General features: G+C 44.9%; 1 protein-coding gene across 3 annotated transcripts in view; it reads left to right on the forward strand.

Moving 5' to 3' along the window:
- Nucleotides 1–17,019, forward strand: part of LOC106609340 (USP6 N-terminal-like protein) — a 67,031-nt gene that overhangs the window by 43,897 nt on the left and 6,115 nt on the right. For all 3 annotated transcript variants that reach the window (XM_014208072.2, XM_014208070.2, XM_014208071.2), the window contains 10 exons: nt 1,861–1,934; nt 5,041–5,123; nt 6,699–6,738; nt 7,161–7,241; nt 12,758–12,865; nt 13,701–13,810; nt 14,605–14,653; nt 14,929–15,049; nt 15,579–15,673; nt 16,072–16,137. In XM_014208072.2, coding sequence (XP_014063547.2) covers nt 1,861–1,934; nt 5,041–5,123; nt 6,699–6,738; nt 7,161–7,241; nt 12,758–12,865; nt 13,701–13,810; nt 14,605–14,653; nt 14,929–15,049; nt 15,579–15,673; nt 16,072–16,137 — 827 coding nt within the window. The remainder of the gene's footprint in view (nt 1–1,860; nt 1,935–5,040; nt 5,124–6,698; nt 6,739–7,160; nt 7,242–12,757; nt 12,866–13,700; nt 13,811–14,604; nt 14,654–14,928; nt 15,050–15,578; nt 15,674–16,071; nt 16,138–17,019) is intronic.

Here is a 17,019-nt window from a genome sequence, read left to right on the forward strand (position 1 = left end):
TGTTACTGCTGCCAAAACTGGGTTTTACTATGGGAATACTCAATCCCATTTACCCAGAATTCCATTCCACTGAACCATGGAAAAATTCAGTGGGGGAAAAGTGTTATTTGTTTCCAGACAGAAAACTGCTGTCCCTTCTCCCACTCTGGTTGCCATTGTCAGCCCATGGCGACATGCCTTTCACTGTGACAGACAGTTACACATCACCCTGTCATAAGAATTCCGGCCGGCTCGATAAGAGCGACGTTTGTTCGGGACATATTGGAATTCCGGACGAGCCCAGGGAGGAAGGGGGGAAGAATCAAAGTAGAATACTGACTGAAAAAGTGAAAGAAAAGGGAAAGGAAAAATAAAATGATTAAAACTTTAAAACCACCCTTCTCTTGGGACCTTGTACTTCTTTAGTGGAGGCAAAGCAGCACATCTCATTGGTGGAGAGGGTTGAAAAGCTGTATGGTGGTTGCTGCTCTGCCATTCTGGTGAATGGAGAGAATTACTTCATGTCTCACACCAGCTCAGTAAACACAGTAGCACACAGAGTGTATCTACAATAGCCTCTCACTAAGAACACAGTATTGTGTTCTTTGCTGTGTGTGGAGCAATGTATTTATTCTCACATTAACTTGGTCGGCAAGCTGCCTCAATCTGTGTACAAATAGGTTTACAGATCACGTTCAGTGTTTTGTTTATTCTCAATCTCAGTGTGAGTCCAATGTGTCTGAGGAACGCACACACACACACACACACACACACACACACACACACACACAACTTGTATTTCTAATGTGCATTTGGCTGGTGGCTCAGTGCAGGTACATCAAAGCAGATGAAATGCCAATTTGTCCGTTGCCTGGAAAGATTCATTATCTTTTTCCATCAGGACTTGACTGGATCCAAGTGTACCAGAATATTTTCACATCAGGAAGGATGCTTTAGTACCAGCCTTTTGCTATTAGAAAACACAGATACACAGTATATTCTGGCTGACCACATTCCATCTCAAGAACTACCCGTTCTTGGTTAACTCCTAGAACCAATAGGACTCTTCCAATAAATCTGCCCTAGACCTTTTAGTTTTCAACTATTACCACAGCGCTTCAAACCAAGAACACACACACACACACACACACACACACGTGTATATTCTGTGCCAGCTTTGTTAACGTGTTTTCCCGTATTTTGAGCTTCCCATTGGCTGCTGAATCAGGAAGTGGCAGTGTGTGTGTGGACCGGTCAGATCATACTGTAATAATCTGATGAGGAAACCAATGATTGTAAATGGAGGAAACTCACTTGGTTGAGTGGTACAGTTGAGGTAAAGGAGGTTGTGGGTGGGTGGGTGGGTGGGTGGGTCACTCGCTCGCAGCATCCTGGTCACGCGTGACAGTTTCTCGTTAATCGTCCATCTGGGGCATAATAGCTGACGTGCGCACGCACCGCTTCTGTCACATAGAGACGTCCCTCTGACACTGGTCTCCATTTTGAGCTCAAAGTGGCCCAACTCAACGGCACACACACACAGCCTCTTAGTTGTGTATGATACACTCCACCCCTGCTGAGTCCTGCTGGTTCCACCAGTGTGACTCCGACGTGGCCCCCAGTGTGGGCTACAGTAGGCCAGGCTTTAACCTTTGACCCCTGGCTCAGTGTGGGGCCTGAGAACTGAACCACTTAGTGTTTGATAGTAGTGAAACGGTACAGCACAACCATTTCCAGTCTGTATTGGCCTTCACTGAGCCTACTGGGACCACAATACAAAGGTTGACATGTTGACATTTTGAACGCTTGTCCTTTTTCTTCCTTCGATCTTCTTCTACCTACCTTCCTCTCTCTCATCCCCCCCTCTGTTTTCTCTGGCAGCGTCTGGTACAGAGCAGGATGCTGTGCTGAGGCTTGAGCAGGAGAGGGCTGAGATCGTCTCCAAATATGACAAGGTAAGAACCCCTCCGCTAATGAAGGACAGTAAATCACCTGCAGCATTGAATGTTTGTCTGTCAGTACCAGACAGAAGCTGGGCTAACAATATTTCTAGGAGGTTTCCAGAGATGTGTGCTTTGTTTTCTTGTAATTTGTCAGTCTGATGGTGAAAAGTGTGTGTGTCCATCCACACCATTTGTGTGTGTGTGTGTGGCACCTCTTTTCATTGCCGTGGCATCATCACTATAGCCAGCTGTTGGGACTGGTTTATAAATTAGCCTTTTTAATTTAGTCCAGCGGGCATAATCAAGCCCGCTCGTTAAGAGAGGAGGAGAGAGGCGGCCACACAGAGTTTAATTATGTTTTGATGTTTGACCCTGATCACAAGAGGAGTCCATTTTCTCTCGTTGGCGAGGCGGAACGAGTCCAATCAAAAGCAATTCAGTTTCATCATGACAGTGCCGGGGGGGGGCTGGAAGGGAGACTGTTATCAAGACAAAGATGGAGTTCATGCTCTCACTACAGACCTCAACGTTTTCTATCAATGGGGTTTCATTCAAGGGTGTGATGTACGTCCTCTCCCTCCTGTTTCCTTTGACTACAGGAGAATCTGGAAGAAACATTCTATACCCTGGAACTGTGACGGAGTCAATCACAGACACCAGAAACATGGAAAGCTTGACAAAGTGAAACACTGAACAGAATCATGGTCCAATTCTGCTATGACATTGATTTTACACAGCTGTCTTGTGTGTGTGTGCGCCTGTGTCTATACGCAGATACCACATGACATGGGCTTTAGACACAGTCTGTGTCTCCACTGACATCTCTTCCAGGCTCTGTGCGTGTTCGGCCTGACGTCGGATGTAAGAACAATCTATTCATCCCAGATGTCTTTTTGGTGTATTTATATTCATTTTACCCAGTTTCTGCTGCGTGAGGGAGCTGGGTTAAGTTAGGACAGGATTTCCAGTAAAGAGAGGGAGTGCAGGAGAGAGAGATGTTTTTAGACATCCAGCTGGTCTTCAGTCTAGCCTTGTAGACCTCAGCCAATGCTGGACATTGTTTAGCTCTCTCTTTTTTTCCCTCTTCCCTCACTCTTCATCACCTCTTTTGCCCTCTTTTAAAAAAAAATGTTTTAATTTAACCTTTTTATTTTATTAGGCAAGTCAGTTAAGAACAAATTCTTATTTACAATGACGGCCTACCGTTGAACAGTGGGTTAACTGCCTTGTTCAGGGGCAGAATGACAGATTTCTACCTTGTCAGCTCGGGGATTTGATCTTAGTACCTTTCGGTTATTGGCCCAACACTCTAACCACTAGGCTACCTGCCGCCCCTCCATTTCAGTCTCCCACCTTTCCTCTCTTTCTTTTCCTTGTATTTGTTTCTCTATACAATCCTTCCATCTTCCCCTCCGTCTTCACAATTTATTTTCATTTTCTCATTATTTTCCCCTTTGCTCTCATGCATTCTCCACTCCCATTTTCTCATTTTTAATGTTGACTTTCTTTCTATTGTCTGAATTCAACAGCCTCTCCTCTGCCTTGAGTCAGGCTGTGACTCAGGGTGCGTCTGCCTAGCACTTCATTTCACACCTGTTAGCAGCAGGGCTCTCTAGCACAGCCAAGCATAGCATGTACACACACACACACACACACACACACACACACACACACACTCACTCTGTAGGGGAGTGTGGAGGACTGGAGTTGCCCATCCCGGCTCCAGACTGTCTGAGGGTAAATATACTGAACAAAAATATGTACACAACATGCAACAATTTCAAAGATTACAGTTCATATAAGGAAATCAGTCTATGTAAGTAAATTAGGCCATAATCTATGGATTTCACATGACTGGGAATACAGATATGCATCTGTTGGTCACAGATCCCTTTAAAAAAAAGAGTAGGGGCATGGATCAGAAAACCAGTCAGTATCTGGTGTGACCAACATTTGCCTCATGCAGCGCGACACAGCTCCTTCGCATAGATCAGGCTGTTGATTGTGGCCTGTGGAATGTTGTCCCACTTGGCTGTGCGAAGTTGCTGGATATTGGGGAGAACTGGAACACGCATTCTTTAACTTTGATTCAGAGCATCCCGAACATGCTCAATGGGTGACATGTCAGAGTATGCATGCCATGGAAGAACTGGGACAATTTCAGCCTCCAGGAATTATGTACAAATCCTTGCGACATGGGGCCGTGCATTATCATGCTGAAACATGAGGCGATGGCGGTGGATAGCTCTGTGAATTAAAATTGCCATCGATAAAAGGTAATTGGGTAATTGGGTTGCTTATACCTACCTGTCCACACCATAACCCCACCACCACCATGGGGCACTCTGTTCACAACATTGACATCAGCAAACCGCTCGTCCACACAATGCCATAAACATGGTCTGCGGTTGTGAGTCCGGATGGACGTCCTGCCAAATTCTCAAACTACTGCAGAGGCGGCTTATGGTAGAAAAATGAATATTCAATTCTCTGGCAACAGCTCTGGTGGACATTCTTGCAGTCAGCATGCCAATTGCACAACTTGAGAAATCTGTGGCATTTTGTTGTGTGATAAAACTGTACATTTATAGTGGGCTTTTATTGTCCCCAGCACAAGGTGAACCTGTGTAATGTTAATGCTGTTTAGTCAACTTCTTGATATGCCACACCTGTCAGGTGGATGGATTATCTTGGCAAAAGGAGAAATGCTCACTAACAGGGATGTAAACACATTTGTGCACAAAATCTGAGAGAAATAAGCTTTCTGTGCGTATGGAAAATGTATTTATTTCAGCTCATGAAACATGGGACCAACACTTTACATGTTGCGTTTATATTTAGTTCAGTTTAGAATAACACTGATGTTCATGTTTCTATCTCAATTATAATAGTGTCGATGTTTACAAAGTATGTAGCCATCCAGTTCTTTATAGGCATCAAGTTACTTTGAATGTTAAGTAATGTATCTCATTTGTATTCATTCTCATTTGTGCTGCAAGTTTTAAAAAAAAAGAAAAGAAAAAGATGTTCCCAAGGATGTTTTTTATTTTTTATAGCACAAATACATTTCAAACTACTTGTTATTCATTGCTTTACCCATGAGGCTCTTTGGTTGCAGGGAAAAGAGGGTGCCACTGTGGAACCCTGGGAGGATGCAAGCTTCCACCTGTACAAAGTTATTGACCGCCTCGGCTTCGTACAGTAAGAGCACGCACACACACACACACACACACACCCTTAAGTGATCAATTCATTACACATGGCAAATAAACTTTGAAATGTGAATCATTCACACACACACACCACAATCTTCCCCCTTGTTTGTGTTCTGATATTTCACTTCAGTAAGCTTCAAAGAACACTAGTTTAAAACACTACCATTGTCTTGAAGTAGGAGAAAGTGACTCTCTATAGCCTGGTGTGTTGTGGCTTTGGCATGGCCAGCAGTGGGGTTGCATGGCTCTTAAACAACACTGTTCTTAGGCAGTTATAACAGTTATATATAGGCTGGCACATGTGGGCTGGTCTAAGCAGGAAGCTGCAGGGTTAGCCACAATCACAGGGCATCAGTGTGGGAGCTCAGGCCCAGGGCGAGAGTATATGGGAGAGAGGGATGACGTGCCGGGGCCCAGGGCCAGTCACGGTCTGGAGAGAAGGTTACAGTCTGGAGAGAGGGAAGGATGGAGAGGTTGAGGCCCTGGGTGAAGGCTATGGTCTGGGAGAGAGTGATGGAAAGAGAGCAGATGGGGGCTTGGCTGAAGGTTATGGTTGTGGCCTAATGCCAGGACTTTGGACTGGTTAGGACACAGCTGGGGCCCATGGTTAAGACAGTAGAGATGAGGCCTCCAGCTCCATGAAATAGCCTATGAAGGAGAGCCCTTTCTAGGTCATACTGACTAGGTGTGATGATGACAATGAGGGACAAAAGAAGGGAATGCAAACTCTCTGTGCTTCCTGTATGAGTTAAAGATCAGGTTCAGGGGTCAGGGCAGTCCCAGGACAGAGACACAGGAAGTGGGGGATGGGACCCAGGCTCTGTTCCCTTCCATCCATGAAGTCATCATAGATCTGACCAATGTTGGATTGGTTAAAGCAATGGAGAGGAAACCTTACTTTCACTTGCCCAGTCATGGACAGATTAGTTAATATTACTAAAAGAAGGAAGGATGCGTTTTGAGAGTTTTGGAACAGGCCCCCACCTTGGGGAAATCCCTATTTATTTTTATGATCTAAGCCAGTGGGCTGAGTGGTACAGAGAGCTGTGCTGCTCTGAACTGTTAGTTTCATAGTGTAACTGATGGATAGACATAGAGGCATTGAAACTGGGACAGGACAGTAGCCAGAATGGAGGAATGTTTTAATGTGTTATTTCCTGTTTGCTTGGCTGCTGACGTGTAATGTTCCCTCCCTTTGATGAGTGTTAGGGAAGGTTAAACGAGCTCTGGCAGTTGAAGCATTTATTTCTTTAATGACTCCACTTCCTCTGGAATGAATCTTTGAGTGGCCCATATTGACTTTGAGACACCTCATCTTGGGGCTCCATCTTGTCCGTCTTCACCGCGTATGAGGGAGTTGAGTTGGACAGAGAGACGGCCTAATAACATTCCACCCATCTACCAAATGTGTAATGTTCTGAAAGGCCCAGACCAGCAAAGCCTTAGCTAAGCCCATGGACAAACAATGATTGATACCTTGTATATTTTCAAAGCAAGAATGTGTCTAAAAAATAAACCAAAGCTGTGTAATACTAAAGCTTGTTTGTTTTCTCCTCTCCAGTGAGAATGAACTTCCGTCCTACGACTCGGTGGAAGAGAAGGTGAGCGACCATGTTTCAGACCCTCAGGGCTAACTACATCGCTCCCATCCCACATGTCTGTGCTGCTGTAAAATGACCTTCACAGATGAGAAAGAACAAAGTGTCTTTCACACGCATAACGATTACTGTCACTGCTATGAATAGAACTCTGGTTGCTGAGAATTGATTAGTTCTTCCCTTTTCAGAATCCTAACATTTTGTAGTCTTCTACTGTAGCTCACAATGAGTTTCATAATGTTCTGAGCTGATTTTAAGATTGCATTCTAATGTCACTGTAACCTTTGCCTCATCCTACGTCATAAAATGTATTATTTATTTTATGAAGCAAAATGTATGACACTGCATATTTGTCTGCATATACAGTTCCTCCAGAGTTTTGGTAATGAGGAAGTGTTAACACGCCACTTCCTGTGTCCCCTCAGCAAAAACACTTAGAGGTAGAAAGGACCTCAAAATGGCTGAAGATGATGAAGAGCTGGGACAAGTATAAGAACAGTGAGAAGGTACGATCTCTCTCTCGTCCTCCCTCACCATCTCTCCCCCTTCTTGCAGTCTCTTAAAATATCTCATTCCCACATTCCTGTTGTCAAATATTACATTCCACATTCTTCTCCTCGTGCCTCACTCACATCTTTTCTTTGGTTAACAAATATTAGTGAGTCTCTCCCTGAAGAGCATTTATAGGGGTCTGGTCTCTGTAATAGCCGTCTTTGTTAGTGCCTGAGTTTGGGGTCTTTATGATAGGTGTTGGGCCCTCGGGCATTCAGTTCTGTTGTCCTTCAGTTGTACTCTGAGGTGGTTCCAGCGGGAATTGGAGATTGTCTTTAAATGAACCTTGGCTAGGGGAATGTTTTAGCCTTGTTCTCTCTCTTTCTCCAGTTTCAAGAATTGCGTGACAAGCAGCAACCAAGGACTTGTTGTTCCCCCTCTGTCAGTCCGTACTCCGCTCGTTTCTCTCGGCTGGTTAAACAGGTTACGGTTGATGGCTCTTTGTTTCCTGTGCTGCTGAAAACAATAGCATACTAATGCAGTCATAAGGTTCTAGGTTCTAGCATCTGTAAGGCAGGTTCTAGCATCTGTAAGGCAGGTGTAATCTGTAGATCTACTAAAAATCTGCTGTAGGGCGGAGCCTGGGTCCTGGCACAGGTGTTGATGTGACAGTGAATTTATGGTACAAATAGAGGACTGCGGAGTGCAGCGACCAGGAGAGACCTCTACACTGAAGAGCCATTTAGATCTCACACACACACACACACACACACACACACACACACACACACACACACACACACACACAAATAAACTCACCAAAAGGAAACCGCACGCACAAATGCACACACACACACCAATGGATGATTAGTGGAACAGGTGCACTCATTGACTTCCTCATTAGAGCCCTAATTACTGGGCTGTCGCTGTTGACGTCAAGCCCTGAGTGGGTCTATCTGGCACACACACACAGTATAAACACACACCTCCACACTCACACAGAACACGTATACTACACACACAGACTAACATGCATTATGAGCATACAACCTAAACTGATTCGTTAACCTTTAATTATCACCCATCACTGGCCATCCGATGCCTAAACACATCTCCTTCCAAATCAATGTTTCTCTCTCTCCTCCCACCTCTCTCTGTGTTCCGCCTGCTGAGTAATGAAGATTGTGTGTGTATATAATATATATGTGTGTATGTAATATATATGTGTGTATGTATGTATATGACACGCTACAAAAGTATGTGGTAACTGCTTAAAATTAGGCTATTTCAGCCACCGTTGCTTGACAGGTGTATTAAATCGAGCACACAGCCATGCAATCTCCCTAGACAAACATTGGCAGTAGAATGGCCTGACTGAAGAGGTCAGTGACTTTCAACGTGGCACCATCATAGGATGACACCTTTCCAACAAGTCAGTTAGTTAAATTTCTGCCCTGCTAGAGCTGCCCCGGTCCATTGTAAGTGCTGTTATTGTGAAGTGGAAACGTCTAGGAGCAACAACGGTTCGGCCACGAAGTGGTAGGTCAAAAAGCGTACAGAACGGGACCGCAGAGTAAAAATCATCTGTCCTTGGTTGCAGCCAATGTTTCCTCTATGACGTGCGCTGCTCCCCGGGACTACTGTGCAGAATTATCAGCCCACCGAGAGAAGCATGAGATTGCTCTAGAAAGTTGAGTGAAGATCAGTGTTCACCGACTGGTTGATCTCCAAGGCATTCCTAGTTGATCGCCAAAGATTTCTGTAAAAAAACAACAACGATAAAGCCTTGTGTTCCTAATTTTATAAATGTTTCGTCTCGGGGCTGTTTGGCAGTAGGTGCACCTGATTCAGCTGCCTTGCGCGCCGGGTAGGTGAACTGTTGCCATTTTGAACCAATTCATCTGTCTGGCGGGCGCAGAGAGCAAATCAAGTGCACTATATGCCTACTGCTGGCCAATCGGATTGCTCAGATTACCGCGTCTGCAGTAACGTAGCAGGCATAAAAGAAAGCTACAGCAAAATTGATACTGTGATATTTCAAAACCATGACTAGAGAGACTCAACGAATACAGCAAAGAGCTGCTGTTTTTATGAGTGAGTTCATGTCTAAGTTCTTACTCAGCACTGTCAACACTTTGTATTCAACACTTTTATAAGCCATAAAATGCACGTTCTTCCTATTGCTACTCAGCGCTACAACAATCGTTGTAGCAGTAATGAATGAGTTGGAAAGTGTATGTATAGGTTTGCATTGTTATTATTAGCGGCTTGGGTCTTTTTTAATATCCAGGAATATTTCACTTTCTCTGTTCATAGGAGTAACAACATGAATGTGTGCATGTGGCAGAAATAATGCGGTGCGACCCGAGTTTCCCCACCCTTTTTGGTCAGAGTCAGAAAGGGAGAGCAGAGCGTTGTTGAGGCGGACCCTCAGTCTGCTGCTCCTTCTCTGCTGAGACTGACCATCAAATGCAGGCACCATCTGCCCAGTACAATAAAAAGAAAGCTAATTATTTAAATGCTCAGATGTGCCTCACAAGAAATACATCAACAGATCTATTACCAGTGTGATCATATAGCCCACCTCAAATTTCAAAATATAATTCAAAAAAACTTACCTGAACAGCAATTCATTGGCAGGGCAATTCAAGCAAAGCCAATATGCGTTGATAGTGTATTGGGCCTATATTGCTACAGTACTTTTTTTTACCTCATGGCTATAGTACTGTTTTTAATTGGTTAATGTTGCATAGGCTTGTGTTTTTTAAGTCATGTAAAAAAAAAAAAAAATTGGCTTGCATTTTGATTCAGAAATCAATCTGAACTCAGAAAAGGTTGGTGGCCAATGTTCTAGTCTTCCCTGTTAACACTGTTTCCCTTTACTGTGGTAATTGTGATAGAATCAACACGATATTAACCACTTTCAATGTAACATACCGAAACAAAACAAATTATGCAAGAGATTGTTGTAGGCAGAACGGATTGGAGTAGGATTCTATTGTATTGACACACTGCTCAACCCGCACTCTACACAGACTGGTGCGGCATGAACAATCAGAGCTGCAGTAGGCCTATATGCAAATAGGCCGTTGCCATATATGTATCTGTACCATTTACTTTGAACTGGACTGTGTTTACAGCATGAGCGGTCATGAGTAGATGCGCTTGTTTTGAGATCAAAGTGAAAGCTGCATGTAGCCACGTGTGTACATTTTGTTCATATCCTTTCCTCGTTAGTGAGTTATTAGCCCAGTTATAGATCATTTGTAGCCAGCAATAGGGGAGTGATTGCTTCCTACAAGAGCACAAAATGTGTACATTTCTAGGCATCTTTGAAAAGCTGCTACTGTAGGCTGAATGATAGAACAGCTATTTCCATGTTAAAATGTTATGGGATGCATTTTCTCCATAGTTTTTTATGGTAGGCCACTCTATTAGGCTTACATTATGATCAAATAGCCACAGTAGCCTACTTGGTCACTGTTATAACTAACTTAAAGCGGGTACAGCCTCAGTGTTCACTGTAAACACGCGCTGGATGTTGCACAGAATTTTCACAATGTTAAAGTTTGCGCTCAGCAGACCAGAAATTTGCTCAGTGCCCCAAAGATGTTGAGGGAACATTGGTTGCAATAACTGCCTCTGGAAGCAACGTCAACACGATAACTGTTAGTCGGGAGCTTTATGAAATGGGTTTCCATGGCCGAGCAGCCGCACACAAGCCTACGATCACCATGCGCAATTCCAAGCGTCGGCTGGAGTGGTGTAAAGCTCGCCGCCATTGACTCTGGAGCAGTGGAAACATGTTCTCTGGAGTGATGAGTCACACTTCACCATTTGGCAGTCCGACGGATGAATCTGGGTTTGGTGAATGCCAGGAGGACGATACCTGCCCGACTGCATAGCGCCAACTGTAAAGTTTTTGGTGGAGGAGGAATAATGGATAATGGTCTGGGGCTGTTTTTCATGGTTTGGGCTAGGCCCCTTAGTTCCAGTGAAGGGAAATCTTAATGCTGAAAGCATACAATGACATTCTAGACGATTCTGTGCTTCCAACTTTGTGGCAACAGTTTGGGGAATGCCCTTTTCTGTTTCCACATGACACTTATTGTTTTTTAATTTTACCTGTATTTAACTAGGCAAGTCAGTTAAGAACAAATTCTTATTTTCAATGACGGCCTAGGAACAGTGGGTTAACTGCCTTGTTCAGGGGCAGAACGACAGATTTTTTTACCTTGTCAGCTCGGGGATTCGATCTTCCAACCTTTCGGCTACTAGTCCAACGCTCTAACCAGTAGGCTACCTGCCGCACAGAATGCCCCCATGCACAAAGCGAGGTCCATACAGAAATGCTTTGTTGAGATCGGTGTGGAAGAACTTGACTGGCCTGCACAGATCCCTGACCTCAACCCCATCAACTGCGAGCCAGGCCTAATCGTCCAACATCAGTGCCCGACCTCACTAATGCTCATGGCTGAATGGAAGCAAGTCCCTGCAGCAATGTTCCAACATCTAGTGGTAAGCCTTCCCAGAAGAGTGGAGGCTGTTATAGCAGAAAAGGGGGGACCAACTCTATATTAATGGCCATGATTTTGGAATGAGATGTTCGAAGAACAGGTGTCCACATACTTTTGGTCATGTAGTGTAGTGTTGTGTGTGATTTATTCTCACATACACCAGTTTCAGTTACTGGCCCAATGCGATTTTAATAGCTGTCAAAGGAGATTTCACTACAACGATTAACTCTGCTGTTCCAACAGTTTGTCTTTTAAGACTTGATCTTTTCCACTTCTGGAGTCCTGGAGATGTTTCCTCTCCTTCTGTCTATGGAATGACTTTACCCCTTTACACACACACACACACACACACACACGGAGCATGACCAGATTCCTTGGTCAGATGGGTAGGTCTCCCCTTCTAAATCTCCTCTCCATCTACCCAGAGGTCCAGACACACATCACCTATAGCCTCTTTTCCAATCACCCAGAATCAGCTGATGTAAGAAGGGCTTTATGAATACATTTTGATTTGAATAATAGTTGTATATACTTTGTCCTTCACACGCATACCTGTTCTTCACACGCATACCTGTCCTTCACATGCATCCCTGTTCTTCACACGCATCCCTGTCCTTCACACGCATACCTGTCCTTCACACGCATACCTGTCCTTCACACGCATCCCTGTGCTTCACACGCATACCTGTCCTTCACACGCATACCTGTCCTTCACACGCATCCCTGTCCTTCACACGCATACCTGTCCTCTCATACTGTCCACTTGAGTAACATTTAATTGATGTTTTCTTGATGATTGATTGTACCCCCTTAATGCTGATTGTGAGTCCGATTTATTCATACTGTCAATTCATCATGAAAACTGTTCAGTTGTGTAGCTCAAATTTGATTTGGCAAAACGGCATTTTGAATCTTGAGCGTTAGGGCTAAGGGGTGTGGTTGAAAGGTGAAGCATGGTCTCTTTGATGTTGCACTAAGAATGTATTTTTCCCCGTATCCATGTCTCCCTCCAGCTGGTGAGGCGGATCTATAAGGGAATTCCCCTACAGCTCCGAGGAGAGGTGTGGTGTCTGCTCCTCGACGTTCCCAAAATAAAGGAGGAGAAGAAAGACTTCTACGAGGTACGTTATGGAAACACGAGCCAGAAGGTCACAGCAGAGAATTATAGTACTCTCTAGGACTAACATCCTTCCTCCCTGAATTATAGTACTCTCTAGGACTAACATCCTTCCTCCCTGAATTATAGTACTCTCTAGGACTAACATCCTTCCTCCCTGAATTATAGTACTCTCTAGGACTAACATCCTTCCTCCCTGAATTATAGTACTCTCTAGGACTAACATCCTTCCTCCCTGAATTATAGTACTCTCTAGGACTAACATCCTTCCTCCCTGAATTATAGTACTCTCTAGGACTAACATCCTTCCTCCCTGAATTATAGTACTCTCTAGGACTAACATCCTTCCTCCCTGAATTATAGTACTCTCTAGGACTAACATCCTTCCTCCCTGAATTATAGTACTCTCTAGGACTAACATCCTTCCTCCCTGAATTATAGTACTCTCTAGGACTAACACCCTTCCTCCCTGGGCAAAGTCATGTAGGAACTATACACATTCACACTGACTCTCCTAGTGTCCCTCTCCACTCAGCCAGCTTCATTATAGCCCAGGCCTCATTAACATTCATAACCAGGGCGGCAAACCCTGGACTTATTAGATTTCAGAGCTTCATCCATTATTACGGGGGGAGGTGTGTGTGTGTGTGTGTGTGTGTGTGTGTGTGTGTGTGTGTGTCTCAGCACTGGAATACTGAGTTTCTATTCACAACTGAGCTTTATTATAACTCAATAAACATTTGCGGGATGGATGAGTAGTTTTATTCCTTTGTATTTCACTCTCACAAACTCTCACACACACTCCCTCAGTGACTCTGTGTTGTGCTTCCTGTGTGTAGAAGCTGAAGCTCAGGGCTCGAGGTCTGTCTCCTGACGTCCGTCAGATTGACCTGGATGTGAACCGAACCTACAGGGACCACGTCATGTTCATGACCCGCTACGACGTCAAGTCAGTATCTCCCTCCAACTGTCTACACACACACACACACACACACACAGGGACCACGTCATGTTCATGCACCACTATGACGTCAAGTCAGTTTCTCATACTCCAGGTGATGAGAAGTACAACATCTACACTTAGTCACTACAGAATAGTACCTTTAATTAGGGCCTGGAGTTTTTCTTGACCGTGTGCCCTGACAAGAAGAAAACCCTGGTCGTAGCCTGGGCCATGGCTGACATTGACATTTCCCTATAAGGAAGTGAGAGGACACACGTCCCTTTTCTGTGTTTTTACTTCTGCTTGATGACGTCATGGAGAGAGCCAGAACCAAGGGCCCCTGGGAAATAAACTCTGTGGCCTGCAGAGTCAGAGAGCAGCACGTACCTGGCAGGCACAGCCTCACAGTAACTAAACACATTGCCTCGATACTGACCAGGACACAATACAACTACCAACTACCTCAAACACAGCTATACCATGAAAGCATAAAACTTCCAACTACCTCAAACACAAAGGTTGCCAAATATAGGAAGTAAAAATCATTAATCCATTTGTTCATCTCATTTAGAAGACAATACGACTATTAGAGCATTTGAATGATGAGAGAAGACCAGATCTCTCTTGAAAAATACAATTTATCTCAAGGAGACTAACCTGGTTAAATAAAAAAGCAACCTGAATTCAACAGCTTTTTGGGATCAGTTGGGAAGCTCCTGAGGTGTTCCTGTTAGTTAACCTGCACTTCCATCAGATGATGTCTAGTCGTTAGTAGGTTGACTGTTTGTTGTTGTTTTCAGGCAGCAGGCTCTGTTCCACGTCCTAACAGCCTACTCCGTGTACAACACGGTGAGTCACACTACACACGTTCCAGAACGACTCCCCCGACACCTCAACGCTTCCTCTTTTCTTTACCCTACCTCTCCTTTCCCCAATCAACTGTTTTCTACAGCCTCGTCCATCTTTTATCCCCTCATCCAGCTCCTCCTGATCATCCTCCCCTGTTCTCTCCATCCACCGACCTCTTCTGTTCCTGTGTAGATATAGAGAAGTGAGTTTGTGTGCAGTTTTGCATGCGTGTTTGTCTGTACATTATAAAACTGTGTGTGTGTGTGTGTGTATAGGAGGTGGGGTACTGCCAGGGCATGAGTCAGATCACTGCTCTGTTGCTCATCTATATGAATGAAGAGGATGCCTTCTGGGCTCTGGTCAAACTGCTGTCTGGACAGAAACACGCCATGCACGGTAAACACACCAAAACACACACACTACACACTGTGTAACATCCTATAGAAGCTTTAGACCGTCATGCAATAGCCCACGCCTAAGCCATGCCATACATGTGCACCATATGGGATACAAGTCAATTCAGGGGTAGCATACTAGACCAGACACTAAGTAGGCATGAACAGCCACGCCCTAGACCACATAGGATAGTTAGCTCTGGTCTTTTACTCCAAACATTCCTTAAGGCCAACGTGACCCCACTGACACAGGAACGTGCCATATGGATAGAATATAAACACACTCGCACACTGTATACACACACACACACTCTCACATACCTTTCAAGGACTTAGGCTGTCTCTTCTGGGCCCCATAAAATGTGAGGAAACATATTTCTAGAGAACCCTCCCTTACAACTTCTTACCAGATATCTATAGAGCTCGCCCAATCTCACGTCCCTTCCATTCAGACCCACACACACACAAGGAGAACCACCACACTCATTTCCTCCATTTGATAAAATGCTCTGTGATCTCCTCCCCTCTAGGGTTTTTTATCCCCGGCTTCCCCAAGCTGATGCGCTTCCAGGAGCACCATGACCGCATCCTCAAGAAGATGATGCCCAAACTGAAGTCACACCTGGTGAGGCCCGCAGAGCGCACACACACACACACACACAGCCTGGGGCAGGGGGTAGTGGTATATAAATGACAGCCCTAAGCCTGCTGGTATGGGGGACTGAGTTGAGTGCCACAGCAGCAGCCTTTGATGTGTTGAGATTAAAGGGTGGTGGAATGAGAGAGAAATGCCATGTCTACACACACAACCATGCACACACAGAAATGGCTTTTATTCTGCTTTTAATATGGGGCCTTGGGCACATTGGCGGATTCACCACTGCTGTTAAACCAAGGCCACTGTTTAAATACACACACACACACACACACACACACACACACACACACACACACACACACACACACACACACACACACACACACACACACGGAGTGGTAATGGCTCATTGACCTTTGTTTCAGGACACACAGGAGGTGTTCACCAGCCTGTACACTATGAAGTGGTTCTTCCAGTGTTTCCTGGACAGGGTGAGTGACTGAATCACATCCCCTTCCCTCTGTATCAGAATGTTAGACAGGGTGAGTGGCTGAATCACATCCCCTTCCCTCTGTATCAGAATGTTAGACAGGGTGAGTGGCTGAATCACATCCCCTTCCCTCTGTATCAGAATGTTAGACAGGGTGAGTGGCTGAATCACATCCCCTTCCCTCTGTATCAGAATGTTAGACAGGGTGAGTGGCTGAATCACATCCCCTTCCCTCTGTATCAGAATGTTAGACAGGGTGAGTAGCTGAATCACATCCCCTTCCCTCTGTATCAGAATGTTAGACAGGGTGAGTGGCTGAATCACATCCCCTTCCCTCTGTATCAGAATGTTAGACAGGGTGAGTGGCTGAATCACATCCCCTTCCCTCTGTATCAGAATGTTAGACAGGGTGAGTGGCTGAATCACATCCCCTTCCCTCTGTATCAGAATGTTAGACAGGGTGAGTGGCTGAATCACATCCCCTTCCCTCTGTATCAGAATGTTAGACAGGGTGAGTGGCTGAATCACATCCCCTTCCCTCTGTATCAGAATGTTAGACAGGGTGAGTGGCTGAATCACATCCCCTTCCCTCTGTATCAGAATGTTAGACAGGGTGAGTGGCTGAATCACATCCCCTTCCCTCTGTATCAGAATGTTAGACAGGGTGAGTGGCTGAATCACATCCCCTTCCCTCTGTATCAGAATGTTAGACAGGGTGAGTGGCTGAATCACATCCCCTTCCCTCTGTATCAGAATGTTAGACAGGGTGAGTAGCTGAATCACATCCCCTTCCCTCTGTATCAGAATGTTAGACAGGGTGAGTGGCTGAATCACATCCCCTTCCCTCTGTATCAGAATGTTAGACAGGGTGAGTGGCTGAATC

This window comes from Salmo salar, chromosome ssa07 (assembly GCF_905237065.1).
Source record: "Salmo salar chromosome ssa07, Ssal_v3.1, whole genome shotgun sequence".
Taxonomy (NCBI): domain Eukaryota; kingdom Metazoa; phylum Chordata; class Actinopteri; order Salmoniformes; family Salmonidae; genus Salmo; species Salmo salar.